Source organism: Sciurus carolinensis, chromosome 1 (genome assembly GCF_902686445.1).
Source record: "Sciurus carolinensis chromosome 1, mSciCar1.2, whole genome shotgun sequence".
Lineage (NCBI taxonomy): Eukaryota > Metazoa > Chordata > Mammalia > Rodentia > Sciuridae > Sciurus > Sciurus carolinensis.
In genome coordinates this window covers 127,983,493-128,003,990 of record NC_062213.1, presented here as the reverse complement: position 1 = coordinate 128,003,990, position 20,498 = coordinate 127,983,493, and the positions used below count along the sequence as shown (strand labels likewise).

At 45.0% G+C, this 20,498-nt stretch overlaps 1 protein-coding gene across 5 annotated transcripts in view; it reads left to right on the top strand.

Moving 5' to 3' along the window:
- Slc44a3 (solute carrier family 44 member 3) overlaps positions 1 to 20,498 on the top strand; it is a 75,943-nt gene that overhangs the window by 20,465 nt on the left and 34,980 nt on the right. For all 5 annotated transcript variants that reach the window (XM_047517661.1, XM_047517670.1, XM_047517690.1 and 2 more), the window contains exons 8-10: positions 1,015 to 1,139; positions 6,058 to 6,244; positions 19,261 to 19,426. In XM_047517661.1, the coding sequence (XP_047373617.1) occupies positions 1,015 to 1,139; positions 6,058 to 6,244; positions 19,261 to 19,426 (478 nt within the window). The remainder of the gene's footprint in view (positions 1 to 1,014; positions 1,140 to 6,057; positions 6,245 to 19,260; positions 19,427 to 20,498) is intronic.

Genomic DNA, 20,498 nt, shown 5'->3' with positions numbered 1-20,498 from the left:
TGAAGGATCTTTTCTGAACCTGTACCTCACCCTTTGGCATGTGGGTGGCCAGAGTCATCAGACAAAGGTTCTGACCAATCTGAAGAGCAGGCCTAAGTAGGCACAAGGGTCTGAAGGCCCACGGAGGTCATCAGTTGTTGGATTGTGGATCTTCCTAGAATCATTGGGAAAGGGATTGGTATCAGTCTTTATCCATTTTTAATGACAGATACAACCATACTGATTCATTCCTCTGAACTATCAGCTCTGCCCTCAGCCTCGGAGCACCCTGGAGCCCTGTGTTGGACAGCAACACTGTGACTTGTGAGGGGTGTTTTCCCCACCTACAATTAGTGGGCAGCTGTGACCTCTGTAGAGTTCCTGTGGAGGTGGCTTATGGTTGTGGTTTTTTTTTTTTTTTTTTTTTTTTTTTTTGCGGTACTGGGGATTGAACTCAGGGCCTTGTGCTTGCGAGGCAAGCACTCTACCAGCTGAGCTGTCTCCCCAGCCCATGGTTGTGTTTTATATCTAAATGCAAAGTATTTGCAACATTGGGGAATCCTCAGAGTAAGCCTCAGATTTACATGAGTCCCACAACCCATGTAAGTTGCCTGGCTTTGGTGGGCAAGAAGCCAGTATCCAGGCTCCTGTAGCAGAGATCCCCAGTAGAGTTCGTCTGAACATTTTAGACTTTGGACACTAACGTAGTTCCCTTCACCATCCTGTTGATGCAGCTTCTCTCCTGCTCACACTAGACCAACCTATGGGCTAGTTACCTGTGTTCTGGGGCCACCTCCCTGGGTCTCCCAAAGGCAAACAGCTATCATGGGCTAGTGGGTACTCTAGGAGCTGCCCTGACTCTGTCCAGCTCCTCCAGAGGACAACTGCTGGCTATAAATGCCCCAGGAACTTGGGACCCACCTCCTGAGCAGGGCCAGCCAGGGGGCTTGCAGTGGTTGGACTTCCTTTGGGGATCTGCAGGGGAGAGGTTAACTCGGGGCATGCATGCTGAGCCCTGTTGGTATTGTTTTCTAGTTGTCTGCGGTATCTTATGGTGGCTGTATTATGACTATACCAACGACCTTAGCATAGAATTGGACACAGAAAAGGAAAATATGACGTGTGTGCTGGGGTTTGCTGTTGTATCTACAGTCATTACGGTAAGAAACCCCTTCCAACCAGGCACGGTGGTGCATACCTGTAATCCCAGGGACTTGTGAGGCAGGAGGATCACAAATTAAAACCAGCCTCAGCAACTTAGCGAGGCTCTAAGCAATTCAGTGAGACTCTCAAAATAAAAAATAGAAAGGGCTGGGGTTTGGGTCAGGGGTTAAGCTTTCCTGGGTTGAATCCCTGATATCAAAAAAAAAAAGAAAAGAAAAGAAAAAGAAACCCCTTCCAGCAGTGGGTTGTCACCAACCACAGCTCTGAACCCAAATCATTGAATTCTAGCCAAAAACAACTAGCATTTGTTTTCCTTTCACCTCAGAATATGCCCATGTGAAATACCTGTATAGGAATAAATCAAAACCTTAAAAAATAAAAAAAATAAAAATATTAATAATAATAAATTCTTTCCAAGTCATTTCTGCTGCCCTCCAGAGGCTGATCCACTGTCCCTGCTGTTAGGCCATTCCTGTCCCAAGGGGCTCTAAGGTGGACATGTGAGGAGGAGGGAGCAGTTTATGACAGCTCCCATTTCCTGTTTGCGAGCCAGTGGGTGCTCAGCTCTCCCAGGGTGTGCCAGCTCCACTGCCCTGAGCACACAGGGCCCTTTGTCTCCACACCTGCCAACCGCTGAGTTATTTTGGTTTTCAGACAACCTGCTGTCTCCTCAGTGAACTCCCTAGTTGAAAACAGGAGAACTTAGAATATTGAGGCAGTGGATAGTGGTTGTTTGGGGAGGGTGACTGGCAACCAGAAATCATTTGGATCCCTCCACAGATGGCATTAGAAGTGCTAGAATCACCAGGTCCTAGGGACCCCAGGTCCAATGCCAGCAGTCGCTCACTAACCGTTGTGCAGGAGAGCAGCCGCCAGGGGCTTCCACGGCCCATGAAACCTTTCAGCAAATGCAGATTCTCTCACCAGCTCCGTTCTCTCTCCTGAGGAGATCCTTCAGGTTTCATACTGAGTACGGTCTTCTCATTTTCTCCTTTCCACAGTGAGGTTTCGGGTTTGTGTTCTTCACATAAAAAGTGTCAGGGAGCGTGTGGAGACCAAGTAAAGCACCAGGCTCCTTCCTCAGGCAGGGGCCAGGCTCACTGCTAAGCAGGGACTGTGAAGGAGGCTGTAGAAGAAGAGGCCCCCCAGCACTCCAGGCCTGGGGCTTTGGGGCACAGAGGAGGAGGAGTGGGGCTCAGGCCTGGGGAGAGAGCCAGGTCCTCCCCAGACCTCCACAGGGCCCCCTTTGTCTCCACACACTGCACTATTCATGGCCACCAGATCTCAGGGTCAGGGGTGACTTCTCCTCTTCACCCAGTATGAGGTGAGGGAAAGGCGAGGCTGCGTCACCTGTCACCTGCCTCTGAGTGTCTCACGTGGCTGTACAGAGCGCAGAATCCAGCCTGGGCTCGTGTGTCCTCATTGGCATGGGTTCCTCCCCTGTGCTGGTGTGGCTAGCTCTACTCTTACCCTCACGGGAGCCTAGATTCTTTGTCTCCCTCATCAGTTATACGCAACTTCTAACATACACAGGACTCAGCACTGAACAGTGGAGCTAGCAAGGCATTGACGGAAGCTAGCACAGTCCATGACCAGGTGAAGTGCTCAGCAGGCAGCGCCATGGCACACTGTGCAGGAAAAGAGCCCAGCCTGTGTGGTCGCAGGCCTGTGCCCAAATCCAGGACCCACCACTGTGACCTGGGAGAAATGACTTGAGCTCTCAGGTCCCGGTCTCCATTTGCATCAAATGGGAATGCTGTCGCAGAGGTGTGGACACCCCTCCTCACTGAGAGCCAGCTCCACCATGGAGGCTCAGTGTCCACCAGAGAGTCACCCCCATTGCTGCCTGGCAGGTGACCTGCTCAGCTGCTCAGCTGAGAATTAGTCTGGGTAGGGAAGAGGGTGGCCATGCCCAGGGAAGCCACTGCCTGCCCTGCTTAGTCCCCACACTAGCCAGCTCAGTCTGCTCCCACAGACACCTGCAAGTTCTGCCTTCCCAGTCCAGCCCCAGTCCTGGCCCCGGGGGAGCTTTGGTCTCCACAGGATAAAAGAAGTAATTAGAAGCCCTTCTTCCCTTCTCTGACTCTTCTTCTCTTAGCTCTGCTCATTAAAGGAGAGAAAGAGGTAAACTAACATTACAGGAAAGGAATAGAAGGAGAAGGGGGTCACTTCCCTCAACCCTCATCCCCTCTTGCTTACTTCAGAGTCCCTCCCCCTCCTGTGGTGCTGCCCAACAGAAACCCAGAGAGCCGCCAAGTGACCTGAGTTCCAGAGAGACCCTTGTCTGCTGCCAGGACCTCCTGGACAGGGATGTGTTCCTGTCTCCCAGAGTTCCTAGCAGCAGCCTTACAAATAAACTTAAGTGCATTGTCCTGGGAAGATAGGGGCCAGCTGAGAATACCACTTAAGAAGTTTCAATATAACCACTTGTAACAATGAATAAAATGGGGTGAGTAGCATTATATGCTTATCTCAGTCAACCACTCTAGGATGAGTAGCTGAAAGGCAGCTTCCCGAAGCTTAGGGCCCAGAGGAGTGAAGTCTTGATGCCTATGTCCCCTCTGTCCACCCAGCACCGGGTGAAGACACTGATCTCCATCCAGATTGGGGGAAGGAACAGATTAGACTTAACCCATCACTTGTAATGAACATGCTCATAGTGTGTAATAAGTGTGAGCAGGGCATTACATAAATATTTCTAATACAAGTTGTAATACACACATTTAAATACTCACATATATTAGGGTTCCTCTTAGGAGCCAGAAGCCAAATTTATTGGCCTAAAGATTATATCACTTTGCTTCCTTAACAGTTAAAGTAAAGCGGTCCCTGTTTCTTGTTGAGAGTGTTAGGCATTCAGAACATAGAGCCCTTAGCAATTCTAAGGCCTCTTCTGGACTTGGCTGCTCAAGAACCCCCTCAGTAGGGGTTCTGCTCCCAGATCCTGGAGTAGCTTCTGTATAATTCATCCTAATGTCCTCTGATGTCTTTTCTCCACTTGTCTGAGAGATCTTTGAGAGCGGAAATGCTCCAGTCCACCTGGAAGAGAAAGGGCAGCTCAGGCAAGGGAACAGACTGCACAGGGTAACGTGAGCAAGAGAGTCACCTGCCAGAAGTGCTCTTGATGAAAGTCTGATGCAGGTGCAGGAAGGGCTTATGTCTGGAAGGTCCTGATCTGTGCTGATAATGAGTCTGATCTTTATTCAGATGTTCTGGAGAGCCATTGATGGATTTTTAACAAGGAGATGACATCCTACGGCTTCACCCTTTAGAAAGGTTTTTAAACTGTGAGGTGGAGGAAGGATTGAGGCACGTCAGGGAAATTAAATGCAAACAATTAAAGAAGAGGCTATCGGGGACCAGATAAGAGAGGATGATACTGGAGCTGGGGCTTTGTCAGTGGCGTTAGAGAAGAGAGGATGGCTTGAGAGATATTTAAGAAACTAGATCAGAGATGATAGAGATTGTGCTGTGTGCTGGGCACTGTCTGTGTCAGTTCTTGACAATTAAGGGTGACCCTGACCTCATGGAACTCAATCTAAGGGGAGGTTTAGATGTAAACATTTGCAGTGGGACATGTCAAATACTATGGCATGTAACTATAGGACAGAATGGGCACGTGCAAGAAAGGAATCTTGGAACTCAAGAAAAATTAGGATCACTGGAGGAAAGGAATACAGGGAAGAAGAGATTTTGGTATGCAGATAATGAATTCGGTCCAGGAAAGGTTGACTTTGAGACACTGTAGGGTGTGTATGGCCTTTTCAATATCTAATGTGCTTCCTCATCCGATGCCCGGGGTTTCGATGTGAAGGTCATTGGCATCTGGGAAGGATGCTAAAACCACAAAGGAGTAGAAGATGCCTTCCCCCAGAAGATCCTAAGAAGCAATAACTGAAATAATAGGAGAGCCAGCAGAGAGATTGTGGAAGCCGAGGGACCAGAAAGAGGAGTGAACAGTAGATTCAAATGCTATGCTGTGGTCAAGCAAGACTTGGAGGGGCTGGGGATATGGCTCAATGGTAGAGCGTTTGCCTGGCATGCACAAGGTCCTGATTTCATTCCCCAACACCACAATTAAAAACAAAAAACAAAAGACTTTGAATGTAGAATGTTCTATGGGATCTAGCAGACTTCAAATGAAGTGACCTTAGGGGGCACAGTTTCAGGAAAGTGTGGGACTCTAGGGCTTTTCAGGTGTTTGGGGATGAGTGCAGATGCCAGTGTAAGACAAGCTAAGAAACTAAGCTGTGAGGAGAAGGAGACAGAAGGCAGTGGCTGGACCAATGTGGGGGTGAAAGATGATGACATCTTTACCATGAGAGACTTGTAGGTACTTATAGGTACTTGTAGGTACTTGTAGGTACTTAAATACAGGGCAGAAAAAGGCAGTAAAGAAGGTACAGAGGCTGCTTTGGGACATACTCACTGCCCTTTTCCTTCACACTCATGTTTCCTTGCCCTTGGCTGCCCTTCTTTGAGCATCTTGGGTTCTGAAGGGAGGCATAGAAGATGGTTCCTTGACCCTAGATGACCTAATTCTCATTTACCTTTGCTTTCTGACCATACTGCAAGCTTCTTTGGAGAAGAGACTAGGCAGTGTTCATATTATAGGTACAGGATCTAGCACAGGGACCAGCACATAGTAGGTGTTCAATTACCTTTGCTTTCTGACCATACTGCAAGCTTCTTTGGAGAAGGGACTAGGCAGTGTTCATATTATAGGTACAGGATCTAGCACAGGGACCAGCACATAGTAGGTGTTCAATTAGTGCCTGTTCAATTATGACAAAAGTCAGGTGTAACTATCTTAAGAGAGCTATTTGCAGAGATGTCAGTAAATAGGGCTTGCTTTAAGTTCTACCCAGTTCTGCATTATTTTGAAATAATTTACTCTAAACCCTTTCTCACCAGGCATTTCTGCTCGTCTTGATTTTTGTCCTCAGAAAGAGAATAAAATTGACAGTTGAGATTTTCCAAGTCGCCAATAAAGTCATCAGAAGCTCTCCTTTCCTGCTGTTCCAGCCACTATGGACATTCACCATCCTCATTTTCTTCTGGATCTTCTGGGTGGCTGTGCTGCTGAGCTTGGGAACTGCCGGTAAGGGACAGTGAGTGCAGGTTCCTTCCCTTGGAGTCACACACAGGAGACCTCACATCATGGGACCCTTGCCTGCTTCTGTGGGTACCAAACCTCTCATGCAACCAGAGGCATCTGATGACAGCAGGGATGGTGCCAGGGACTCTGTCTGGGGGAAGCAGGAAGTTCCCTTCCCTCTTTTGTGTTGACTTCGAAGAAGCTGGGCTTGTATTTCATGAGCGAATAAACTCATAAGGACTGAAAGTTTTAGGAAAAACTACAATAGGAACAAAGGCTTGTAGAAAGAATATTATCAAATGTCCCCAGGTTCAAATTTTATCCAAGGTAATTTGTCAACCTCTATCAAATCAGTAGGTGAAAAGAACCCAGGAAAGACTGTTAAAAGTTTGTTGTGCCCAGCAGGGCCAGCTTAAGTTGAAAATGGGTGCCTGCAGAAGTTCACCCTGTGTGGGTTCCGAAAGATGATTCTGCATCTTCCATCCTCCTGTGGTACTCGAACACTGGTTCCCTGCAGGAGTGCTCCTCAGAGCTGACTGCGCTGCTTTATTAAATATAGAAAAGAGAGCCCCATCCTCAGAGACTCAGAGATTCTGATTTACTTTTCTGGGGGTAGGAGTGTGTGTGTGTGTGTGTGTGTGTGTGTGTGTGTGTGTGTGTGTGTGTGTGTGTGTTTCACAGCAGGGCCACCACATTCCAGAGCAGTGCTATTCAAAGTGCTCTGAAACCAGACACAGAGCTTGGGCCTGGAATGTGTATCACTCTGTTGCTTCCCTCACTGAGAAAGTCTTTATATATATATATATATATATATATTTTTTTTTTTTTTGATGTTGATAGACCTTTATTTTTATTCACTTATTTATATGTGGTGCTGAGAATCAAACCCAGTGCCTCACACATGCTAGGCAAGCGCTCTACCACTGAATCACAACCCCAGTCTAAGAAAGTCTTGCTATGAAAAAAAAAAATCATCTGAAGGAATCAGTGTGCTCATGATGCCGTTGATCTTCATTCTGGCACAAGTTCATCATCTCATTGCAGACCCATGACAAACAGTGTGAGGACAGGCAGCTAATCTGTGGGCCACACTTCAAATGACCCTGCTTTAGCTCTTCTCTAACTCCTCTACTTGATTTGGTGACAATCCAGAATCACACCCTAATGTGAGTACAAAATAGTAAGTTGCTTTCTGAGACTGTCACCAGGCAGATAAGAACCACAGCAGATGTCAAATTAATAAGACTGATGTAACTCCTTAATGTTTTATCAAGTCCTTCATTGACTCCAGTGAAAGAAGCCAATATGTGTAATCTTGCATGTAAGAGCAACTGCCCTAGTTAGTTCTTAGTGAACCTGGTTCCCTTCCCTTTCCTCTGGAGTGAACTGACCCTCAGAGTCAAGGTGGTCAGCAGCCCTTGGAAGCCTCTACTTCTGGCTTCAGAGATGCAGTAGGGACAGGGTCTTTTGCTGCAGGTCTCGGAAAGCTTCCTGCAGGCCTGCAGTGAACTTCTGATAATTATCCAGGGAGGAACCTTGGTCAAACAGACTAATCAATCAGGATTAGGATTGTCTGGAAGGGATAGAAAAACTCAAAGCAAACATTGGCTCAAACAAGTAATTTCTGTCAAGTAATTTCTCTCCCACAAAAGTGAAGTCCAGAAGGAGGATCCCTGCTAGCATAGTCCCCCAGAGTTCAAGGACCCGGGTGCCTTCTTGCTATACACCTCTACTACTTATTCCAGCCTATAGGGAGGTGGCAGGGAGGAGGATGAGCTTGCACCCTCCTGGAAGTCATAGACTGCACTTCCCCCTCCACCTCTCTGGCCAAATCCTAGGTTGGTGGTAACACCCATCTGCAAGGAGGCCAGGAAATGTAGTTTTATTTTGGTCAGCCATGTAGAGGTAAAAACTTAGAGGTTCTTTTACCAAGGAAAAGTGAAGCAGGGCTAGGGATGTAGTTCAGTACTAGAGCACTTGCCTAGTATGCATGAAGCCCTGGGTTCAATCCCCAGTACCACCAAAAAAACAAAAACAAAAACAAAATAGGGACGCAGGGATCGTGAGACAGCTGGAAGTCTCCCCTAGGACAGCTCTGACAGCCTTCCTCTAGCTCACTGACTAAAGTGCTCTCAGTCCTGGTCAGAAGGGAGCACAGGGGTCTTGGCGCATGCTGTTGAAAATGTTCTGGATTCTAAGCTCTACACTAGGCATTTCCTTATGTTCTCCCCTTTAAGCATCTTAATTCTTTTGCAATTTACGTGCTAGTCTCAAATTACAGGCAAGAAAACTGAGTTCTGAGTAAGTCGTTTGGCTGAAGGCCACACAGCTAAGAGGCACGATGGCTGTCTGACACAGAGCTCTAGAGTAGCTCCTGTACACTTCCACTACTTCACTTCCAGAACAAGTCGCTGACCCTCTTTGTGAGTGGATAGACTGGAAATTGCCAGAATAGCAGAATATATAGAAAGAAGCAGCAGGGATATTTAGTGGGGCCAAGTCAATACCAGGAGAGAATCTCAAAGGATAAGTGTCTAGTGTTGAGAGTTGTGGGGGCAGTGAATTCAGAGAGGAATAGCGCCTAGTGTGATTTGGGGGTGAACTTCCCTTGTGTCTGGGATATAAAACTAAGAAGTAAGAATTAGGCCTCCTCACATTTGCCTATTCAGGATGAACAGTCTACTGTGGCAGCTCTCTGGTCAATGCAGGCTGTACCCATAATGTGCAATCTGGGCCTGCAACCATGGGCAGTATAGCAGGGCCAGAGGTTCACAGCCAGAGCCAGCTGGGAGTGAAGCGTGGCAGGAGGTAGAAGGAGACAGCATTCTGGGTGGTGGCACTATGGCACCTGTGCCATGATCCCATAATCTCAGCTCTTGGGAAACACAGCTCAGGGCCAGTGAAGGACCTGCTTCCCCAGCCTCTTGATAACAGGGCTGCCCCTGAATCTGGGCCAAGGGAGTTGAGTTTATGGTCAGAACCCATGGTGTTTTGGAGCAGAGCGTGTTTGTTTATTCTTAGACTCACAGATACTTGGTGAACACTGTGGGGACAAGACACTGGTCAAGACACTAGGGACAGATGGGAAGCAAGGCCCAGGTATCTCTGCCCATGGTGTAGAGCACTCAAGCAGGACAGAACAACAGTTAGACGTGATCATAGTAGAGCTTAATGAACATCATGATAGGAGAAATCTGTGGAGCTGTCAGAACCCAGAACTTCCCACTCTGTGAATCAGGGAAGGCTTCTCAGAGGAGAGTCTAGAAACTGCTAGATGACCAGAAAATACAGAAAGAGGCAAAAAGGGATTCAGTGGGAGTCAAGACCATACCAGGAGAGGACCCAGTCTCAGGGGACAAGAAAAGAGCCCAGTCTGAGCGTTGGGGGACTAAAGACAAAGAGGAATAGCCCCAAGGCTGACTTGGGGTGAGCTGCCAGCACAGTGCCCCTTAACTTCCTCCTGTTTGGACTCTAGTTGGACCCAGGGCCTACCAAACACTGGACAGCCTCAGCCCCAGGATTGGAAGCAGGAGGTAGGGAGACAGGAGGTTATTCCTCAGGGCTGAAGGTAGTAGGTTGCTTGCTCCACAGGCCTCTCAGAGGGTCATGTATTGGAGCATGGCAGTTCACCATCAGTGGGAGAATAAAAGGAGCAAGAGTGAGAGGAGTAGAAGGCAGGAAAGAAAACTGGGTGCCCAGGACCTACTGTAGGTGTCTACAAGCAAGACAATCTTGGGCTTTAGGGGAGAGAAGTTTCCTCACAGGGTCACCCCCAACTCTCACTGGGACCTTGTTATGGTTGGATGTGAGATGGCCCCCAAGAGCTCATGTGTGAGACAATGTGAGAGGGTTCAGAGGGGAAATGCTTGGGTTGTGAGAGCCCTAACCCAATCAGTGAATTTATCACCTGATGGGGTTAATTGAGTGGTAATTAAAGGCAGGCAGGCTGTGGCTGGAGGAGGTGGGATATTGGGGCATGGCTTTGGGGTATATATTTGTAACGAGCAAGCGGCATCTCTCTCTGCTTTCTGATTATCCTGTGAGCCGCTTCCCTCTGCCACATTCTTCTGCCATGTTGTTCTGCCTCATCTGGAGACCTAAGGAATGGAGCCGGCTGTCAATGGACTGAGACCTCTGAAACTGTGAGCTCTCGTATAAACTTTTCCTCCTTTAAGTTGTTCTGGTTAGGTCTTTGAGACACAGCAACAACAACAACAACAACTGATTAAACTTGCATCATGGAAAGCAGATTGATCCACTCCCTCACACCACCTGACTATCCTTTCCACACACCTGTGGCCTGGCCAACCTGCACAGAATCCCCTTTGTTCTCAAAGGCCTTTTCAGTGCCAGAGTGACCTGGTTCAGGGCTGGTCAGGTCAGCAGCTGCATCACTTTTTGATCTGCCGAAATGCCCCAGCTACACTTGGGGGAGGCTGTGAGCGTCTTATGAAACCACACCTACCAGATGATGAGGGCTGAGCACCCTCTACACGGAGCCCGACTGTCTCACTAAGTCTCCTCTTGAGCAGCTACAACGAGGACAGACTCATTCTTCAGTCTAGCATTTAGTTTTGTGTGTGCGGTTTCTCACTAGGTAAATAGTTGTGAGTTTTGTTTTTTTTTAATTGGGTCAGACGGTTGAATAAATTAATATTTTAATAGGGGAGAAAAATAGGAGTGAACTTAGGTGAATCACATTTGTCCAGATGAGCTTTTTCTCTAGTGACTGTTTATCAGTCTATTAACTCGTTGACATATTCTGGCTGGAGTGCAGGTCATTTCAGCAGAACATGTGAATCTTACCCCCTGACCTCTTCCCCAGCAACGACATTTATCTGTAAATTCCAGTCCACTGGAATTTATCTGTGACAAGCAATGTGACAGGGATTTTTAAAATTCAATGGGGAAAAAAAGGAAAAGCTGTAGGAACCATTGGGAATCCAGCAGGTGCTATTGTGGGTGGGAAAGAGCCCAGATGTTCTGAGCACCCCCAATTAAGGTGGTCTGGAAGGCACAATCTATAAAGTGGAAAAGGTCCATGGGTGGAGGAGCCAGAGTCACAGTATGTCCACAGCAGGCTCAGAACAGGCAACAGGCAGGATTGGAAAGGAGGCAGTAGGTCCAGACAGAATTTTCCCATCAAAGGGCCTGGAACCCAGGCAGATCTGGATTTCCTGTGCATTAGTCATCTGTATTTCCCTCTTGCAATTTGTTCAGTGGAAAAATGATGTGAGTCTGCCTCTCAAGGATGTTAGAAGACTGAGATGGAAAGAGAGCTTTGCATTGCAAATGAGGGACCACATGTGTTCTTTTATTAGGAATTAGCATTGGCTAAGGAATATCTAGTACTACTTCAGCTTTGTGGTTTATTCTCTGCTCTGCCTGACATACTTGGGAACACCATATAAAAGAAAATTACTGTTTAGAAAAAAAAATCAGAGATCTAAATTATAATCGAAGTTATTTCACAATAGCCTGCTCTTGGCCCAGCCTTGTCCTAGGAACGAAGTGGAGAGAGATTGTGCAGGAGAGGTTGGAAATGGCCCCTGCCTTTCAAACGCGTAGGACGCCTCTGGCAGGGGCAGAGGAGAGCAGCCTTCATAGATGACTCCATGCCTCATCCCTGTGCCACCTGCTCTGGAATCTGCTCCTCACTTTCACCCCAGCTTCCTACCCTGGGGTGGGAAGAAACCAGCCATTCTCTAAGATTCGTTTTCATTATTAGATTTCTTAGAAAATCTACAAATTTCTCAGGTGTACTGAGATATTTATTCTTCATTTCTTAAATATTCTTCATTCATTCAACAAATATTCATTGTATGCCTATTATGTGCTCAACACCAGAGTTGTATCGCGTGCCCACTGTGTGCTCTGGGTACTCAAAACATAACAAGGAGCAAGACAAGGGCCCTGCTCTCCAATCACTTACTTTCTAGTGGGTGATGAGAGTGGCATAAATAAGTTAGCTGTCCCACAGTGATAAAGTGCCCTGAAGAAAAATAAAGCAATATGCGCTGTCACCCACAAGAGCAAGCAGGCCCAAGGGCAGGGACCACATCTTTCTCTCTTTTTCTCCCTATTAGAGATGCTGGAGATATAGCTTTCTTTCTAGTTTGAGGAAGATAAGCATAAATAAAATAATCAAGTGAACTTTATAGAATTTTGAAAGTCTATAAAGGTTCAGTGTGTCATGCCAGAGTGAGCGCACTGTCAGCTGACTTGGAATTCAATTCACATGTCATTGATTATTGAATATGTATACAGGGAAGAACTTGATTTATTTTTTTGTCATTCATTTTCATTTTAATGAACTTTCTTTAAGAAATAACATTTTCTGTTCTTTAAATATGACCAAGAGATAAGATATATATTAACAATACTAATTTGCTATTTTGATGTCATAAGGATCACTTTTTTTTTATTCATTTTTATTGTAATCAAATGGGATACATCTTGTTTCTCTGTTTGTACATGAAGTAGAGGCATACCGTTTTTGTAATGCATTTACCTAGGGTAATAGATTTTGATTCTTTCTGTTATTTCCCCCCCCACCCCTCCCATCCCTCTTATCCCTCTATACAGTCCCTCCTTCCTCCATTCTTGCCCCCTCCCACCCCCCATTATGTGTCATCATCCACCTATCATTGAGATCATTCATCCTTTAGTTTTTTGAGATTGGCTTATCTCACTTAGCATGATATTCTCCAATTTCATCCATTTGCCTGCAAATGCCATAATTTTATTATTTTTTATGGCTGAGTAATATTCCATTGTATATATATACCGCAGTTTCTTTATCCATTCATCCATTGAAGGGCATCTAGGTTGGTTCCACAATCTGGCTATTGTGAATTGAGCAGCTATGAACATTGATGTGGCTGTATCTCTGTAGTATGCTGATTGTAAGTCCTTTGGGTATAGACCAAGGAGTGGGATAGCAGGGTCAAATGGTGAAGAACTTGATTTTTTATAGACTCTGTCAATGAGATTTTCCTCTTTCTTTTTCTTTCTTTCTTTCGTCATTTTTTTTTTTTTTTAAATCCTCAAGCTGCCAGAGCAGAAGCAGAAGCCAATGGAGACATAAGCAGAAAGGAAGTCAGCAAGATGGGGGGTCAGTAGCATCCTTGGACCAGTTTGGTAGAAGGGGCCCAAGGAAGTACACACAATGTGCCAGAAAGTAGAGTCCTTTCAAGTCTGTTCCCTTTGGAAGTTATCCCAGCTGGACTGCTTTCCTTAAGAATCTGCCATTTTCAATGATCATTAATCACCTTAGTATCTTAAAATGCTAAAGATTGCCAATAATGTCCAGATTCTCAGATAGCTGCACGGTGAATATCCTCCATATTATTCTGATGCACTTGTAGGGAGATCTCTAGAAAGTTTTCTCCATGTCTTTTTGATAGAATGTATGATTTGAGAGAGATTCATTCATTTATTCATTCAACAAATATTTCCTGAGCATTTACTATATGTTAGATCTTGTTAGATATGCTGGAGATGTAGCTTTCATTCTAGTTCGAGGGGGTAGACTTAAATAAAACAATTAAATGAATTTTATAGAACCTTGAAAACTTATTAGTGGTATGAAAGAAATTAAAGCAAAGAAGAATAGGAAATGCAGAAGAGGCTAGGAGTGCAATTTGAAATTTGGTGATGGGGTGCCTCACTGACAGGGTGATACTTGAGCCGAGACTTGAAGGGAAGAGCTACAAGCCTATCTAAGTGAATGGGGCAATGTCCCCACTACAGGGCATTAATAAGCCAGCATTCTAGGACACAACAAGGAAGCCCAATCAACCAGAATGGAGTGGTGGAGGGAGTGTGGTTCAGAAGGGAGGTCAGAGAGGGTACAGGCTCGGATCCCGTAGACTTAGTGGCCTTTATAAGAATTTTGGCTCCTGATCTGAGATAGGAAGTCCTGGCAGAGTTTTTTATTTTTTTAAATAATATTTTTAGTTATAGGTGGACATAATACCTTTATTTTATCTGTTTTTTTTTTTTTTAATGTGGTGCTGAGGCTCGAACCAAATGCCTCACATGTGCTAGACAAGGGCTCCACCACTGAGCCAGAACCACAGCCACCGGGCAGAGTTTGAAGAGAATAGAAACATGACTTGATGTACTTCCTAATAACAGTGGTCCAAGGTGGAGATGATGGTGGTGCAGTGGTGGGTAGTATGACATTGGATTCCACCTCTACTTTGAAGGTAGAGCCAGTAGATCAGAAATTAATTTGTGACTGTGTTGAAATATCTTTTAGACTAACAAATGGAAATATCCAATAGGCAGTTTTCTGTATGGGTCCAAAGTTCAGAGGGAGGCCCCCAATGGATTTACATTTGGAAACAAATAAGTAGTATTTAAAACCATGAGATTAGAAAGAGTATAGATAGAGGGAAGAAATCCAAGGACGGTTTTGGAGCACTTCAATGTTAAGATGCCCCGGAGGGCTGGGGGTGTGGTTCAAAGGTAGAGTTGGTGCCTAGCTTGTGCAAAGCCTTGGGTTGATCCCCAGCACTGAAAAGTATAAATGAAAAAAAAAAAAAATGTGGTGCCTTTGAATTCAGATGAAGGATTTCAAGAGGATGCAAATGGTCCAGCGTCTCAAGTACTGCAGACAAGTTAGGTGAGAACTAAGGACTCACCATGGAATTTAGCAACCTGGAGATGAGACTAAATAATTTCAGAGAAGAGGGGAAGGGATCATGATTGGAGTAGGTTAAGAGAAGGTGGAAGGAGAGGAATTTGAAAGAGCAAATATGGATAATCTTGAGGAATTGGTAAAGAGAAAAGAGAAATGGGGAGGAAGCTGGAGGAGGAAAGAATTCAGAGTAGGTTTTCTAAAAGATGGGACTAGATAAAAACAATTCAGGGGAGGGGAAGAATTGCTGAGGAAATATCTTCAAGTGGGTGAGAAGGGTGGCATTTAGTGGAGAGGCTGGCCTCAGGATCATGCAGGATTTTAAGGGAGGGTGTCAGATGGAGACGTGTTGATAGCAGGTAGATGTGGGTGGGCATCGGCAGAGTTTCTGGGGATTGACCCCAGGGGTACTTAACCACTAAGCCACGCCCAGTCCTTTTTTATATTTTATTTAGAGACAGGGTCTCACTGAGTTGCTTAGGACCTTGCTAAGTTGCTGAGGCTGGCTTTGAACTCAAGATCCTCCTGGCTCAGCCTCCTGAGCTGCTGGGATTACAGGTGTGTGCCACCACACCTGGGTTATCAGAGGTTCTCTGATTCCTTCATTCTTCTCAGAGCAGCAGTAAGTGAGGTCATTGGCTGAGAGTGAGGGTGGGAAAGAAATTCGGAGGGTAGAGGAGAAGTTATAAAACAATTATCCTGATGGAGATTAGACAATGAAGAGACCAATATAATAACATGTGATTTCTTGACTCACTTAGATGGTATTTCTTTCTGATTTTTTTTTTTTTGCCTTTTTCATTTTGCTAATGTCCAACATAGTGCTAGCATGCAAATGTTCAATAAGTGTGCAAGTTAATTTCACAATTGGAATCATTTATAACTAACCCTGCATTGCACTTAGTATTCTAAGCACCTTACCCATTTATTATACTGACTCTTAGTGGCTACAGGTATGGCATTTGGGACCACAATGACATGAAATCCCCAAGAGAGTGAGAAGTAGATATTGCCATCTTCAGGTGACAGGAGAAGAAACAGATTTTGTAGATGGCCCCACAACTTGCCCAAGGTTGGCAGCCATCAGGGGATAGTGCAGAGATGTGACTCACTCTGTGTGGCCCTCAAGCCCAGGCTGTAACCATTGCCCCAGTACTCATCTTGCCCACCTTCTTTACCTTTACCATGGGAACTGTGGCCCAGATTGCTTTACACATGTGTCAAAGCTGAGACTGAAACTAAGACTTCTCCCAGTGCAGGGCTTTCCACTTCCATCCCCCAATGTCCATCATATCTTGGGATCTGTCTGTAGTTCAGTTCCCACTACCACTTGCTAGCTACCCATTACAGTAGCTGTACTGCACAGGCCATAGTCATGAAGCACCTGGTGCTTTGGAGAAAGGATCTTGCCTGCACTGACACAGGCATCCAGGAGGGGGCAGGCACATGCACATAAACTCTTCTGCCCCACCCACAGGCTCTGCAACTCACAGGCTCTGCTTGTATCTCTTCCTTTTCAGCCTTTGCCTGAAGTCAGCCTCTCCCTGAAGCGCCTGATTGCTGAAGTGAGCAGTAGTTCTCCAGTAGTGATTTCCCTCCAGGTGGCATTTGGCATTATCTGGAGATGTTTTGAGTTGTCATAACTGGTGCATAGAGGCAAAGCATGCTCCTAAGCATTCTATAGTGCACAGGACAGTCACTCACCCCAACAAAGAAGTATTTGGTCCAAAATGTCAGTTGGTGTATTAAGAGTTTGAAAAATCCAGTCCTAAATGAAAACTCATGAACAGTCTATAAACTGACCCCGAGAAACAAATGGAAAATAACTTTAATATCAAACAAAGCAACTGATTAAAAAAAAATAATTTGTGAGTTCTGCTTCTTTATGGAATGTAAAGGTTTTGAGGGCTAAGTGGATCTTATCACCTCAACGGCTCCACTGACCAAATGTTGCCACTAGTGTGCTGACCTGGAATGTGTGCGATGTGCTTCTGGCTACATGGGATGGCTGAGAGACAAGATCATGCCCTTACCATCCAAGGACTACATACTGTCCTTGTGTCTGCCTGAGGAAATGATCCTTCCTGTTTTGTGGAAACATTCTCTGCCTCCAAACCATCTGTGATGTTGAAAACCTGTTCTTGCAAAACCATAATCTATGCTTGGAACTCAGCAGTGTGCTTGTCCCTGGCCCGAAGCACTCCAGATAGTCCACAGAGTGGTTCTCAAGGTCCACCAGCCTGATCTACATACACTTGCATTCCAGTTGTGAGAGGCTCCCTCCTTCGGAATTGGGAATGCTTTTCTGAAACACTCCCATTTTGGGAAAACCCAGGCATTTACCCATGCCTTACCTGAGATGGACTGCCTCCAAGTCAAGAGCCCACTGTGACTTCTCTCTGTGAATCAAGCCACTCCACTATTTCTCACTATTTGACTCTTGCTCAGCAGAACACAGAGCAGAAGCAAAGACCAGCCCTAGTTCCTGGTCTTCAGTATGATTATCTATATGATAATCTGTATGATATCTGTTTTGTTCTACAGTATAATCATCTTCCTCCCCTTCCTTCATAGAACCTATGATGAGTGTCTAAAAACACATGAACTATAAACATAAAGTCAGTTTGTGACAGGAAATATGAAGCCATCTTAAAATGACGTCCGAGCCTTCGGTTTCACCAAAATAGTCACCCTCTTCCTTGTAGTAGTTTCTCTAAAATGCGAAGAGGGAGGGCATCTAGAAATCAAATGCAGTTACAAAACTAGGATTTGGATACCAGTGTCTACAGAGCTAATTCAAGAACTTTTTCTTTTTCTTTCTTTCTTGATTACTTTCTTTCTCTCCCCCCCCCCCCCCCCCCAGTGCTGGGGATTGAATCCAGTGGCACTCTGTCACTGAACTACATTCAGAGCCCCTTTTATGTTTTCATTTTGAAACAGGGTCTTACACAGTTGCCCAGGCTGGCCTCAAACTTGCAATCCTCCCACCTCCGCCTCCTGAGTAGCTGAGGTTACAAGTATGTGACACAGTTCCTGGCTCAGGGGCTTCTTCAGATAAGGGGAAAGAAAACAGGGTGTAGACATGTGAATGGCAGAGCATTATTACTGCTTCCTTACTGGCTGCAGTTTAGTGCAGTACTGTGCTCCTGAAATTTAATAATAATGATAATAGTAATTATCACTTATAGAGTGATAGTTCCATAGCCCAGACCCTATACCAAGCCCTACCCAGGTAATCCATCTCCATACTTAGACTACTACCAGGAAATGGATATTCTAGCCAAGGATACTAAAGCTCCAAGAAGCAAACAATGTGTCCCAGGCTACCAGGAAAGGGTAGAGCTGAGATTTGAACCTAGGAAGGCAGATATTTTAAATGTGCTAGATGAGTTTGCTCTTGGAATGAAATCTGAACTGAATCTCTGTCAGAAAACAAAGATCCTTGTCTGTCTTTATAAAGCCTTAATTTTGGGTGAAGTCAGGACCCATAACATGGTCCTATGATTTTGTGTGCTTTCATCTGCATAACACACTTGGTTTGCATCTCAAAGTGGTGTGGTATGAAAGCCATGGGGTTTGAAGTCCAAGATGCCCTTCCACTGATCTTGAACAGTGAGACCATCACTTAACTCTTCCAAACCTCAGTTTTCACATCCTCAAAGTGGAGTGAGTTTTAGAACATATGTCAAGTGTCTTGCCGATTGCCTTCTGATCAGTCACTGAAATTATTATCGTTGATGGTATTTAAATATGTTCTCTTTTTAGTTTGTTTTTTTATAGACTGTATTTTGATCCATTGTACTCAAATGGGGTACATCATTTCATTTCTTTGTTTGTACACGATGTAGATTCATACCATTCGTGTACATAGGGTAGTGATGTCTCTCTCATTCCATCATTTTTCATACTCCCCACCGTTTCCCTCTACATAATCTAAAGTTCCTCCATTCTTCTCTCACCTCCCACCCCCCCCAAACCCCATTATATATCATCATCCACTTGCAAATTGATGCAGCCACTCTGGAAAGGAGGGTGGAGAATCCTCAGAAAAATTGGAGTGGACCCAGCTTTTGACCCAGTTATCTCACTCCTCGGTTTATACCCAAAGGACTTAAAATTAGCATACTACAGTAATGCAGCTATGTCAGTGTTTATAGCAGCTCAATTCACAATAGCTAGATTGTGGAAACAACCTAGGTGCTCTTTTTAGTTTTTGCTGTGGAGATTTTAAATTACACTGGGTGCTTCAAACTTTTCTCTGGCATCTGTGTTTCATGGACTACCAAAGACCAAGAATGAAGAATCGTGGCCTATCAAACCATCTTTATGCTTAGGAAAACACTGGAGTTAAAGCATGTTTGTGTTTAAACTTTAGGTGTGGCCCAGGTCATCGAAGGTGGCCAAGTGGAATACAAACCTCTTTCGGGCATTCGATATATGTGGTGGTACCATTTAATCGGCCTCATCTGGACTAGTGAATTCATCCTTGCATGCCAGCAAATGACCATAGCAGGGGCAGTGGTTACGTGCTATTTCAACAGGTAGGTCCAACCTTTTCTCTTACTGGAGTGTCTTTGTGCTTCATGTTGTGTATCTCAAAGATGTTTGGGAGTTTTGACCTGACTCTGTAAAAGGGGTTGACAAGAGTTGAAAGATGAAGCTAAAAACTGGGCCAGGCTCTCACTGGATGCTAGAATGAATGTTCTCCCTCAAATCCATTACGTTGCCAGGTTCTTTTGCTTTGGGCTAGAATATTTAGGAAGGCACCAAAGTGGTGAACTAATCAGTTGCTTAGGACTGAAGGAAAGGTTGACTCCTTCTGTAAATATTCATTCTTATTAACTTCAGACTTAAAAACAACTAGTCTTACCAGACAGGTAGCACACACCTGTAATTCCAACCACTCAGGAGGCTGAGGTAGGAAGATGGCAAGTTAAAGGCCAGTCTGGACAACTTAGTGAGACCTTGTCTCAGATTTTAAAAAAGGGCTGGTTTCAATCCCTAGCACTGCAAAAAATAAAATAAAATAATAATAATAAATTAATTAAATGAAAAAATAAAAAGTTGCCAGTCTCTTTTGAATACATTTCAATAAGTTCCGGTGCTTTTCTTACTGCAAAATTGGTAAAATGCTTGTTTAGAAAATAACTTTAAATCCTAAATGAATCGTGTAACTATAAACTGTAGCTCATGTCCATAAAGTTAATTAAGTACTAGTGAATGTATTACTTGCTTCTTTGTTTATAGTTCATTACCTCATGAAAATAATGGAAAACACATACACACACACACACCTTACCACACACCTGAACCCTTCTCCTCTCTTGTGTGTGACTTTACCAATAATGAGACTGCAGCCAGAAGAGCAGGCCCAGGACAATGACAGGGTTGGGCTTCGAACAGGAAGTTTACTCCCAATAGGACTGATCCTCCTCTAATCTCTCAGACCAAATGAGTAGATAAACATGACTTTTCCTGGGGTAAGAAAGTCAACCAGGGATGATTCATGCCATTGAGCCGTTACCTCCTGACAATAAAGAGCACTGTGGGTTTTTAATATAGTGGTGCTGTTTGGGAGCCCCATCATTAGGGACTCTGGAGGACCCACAGAGG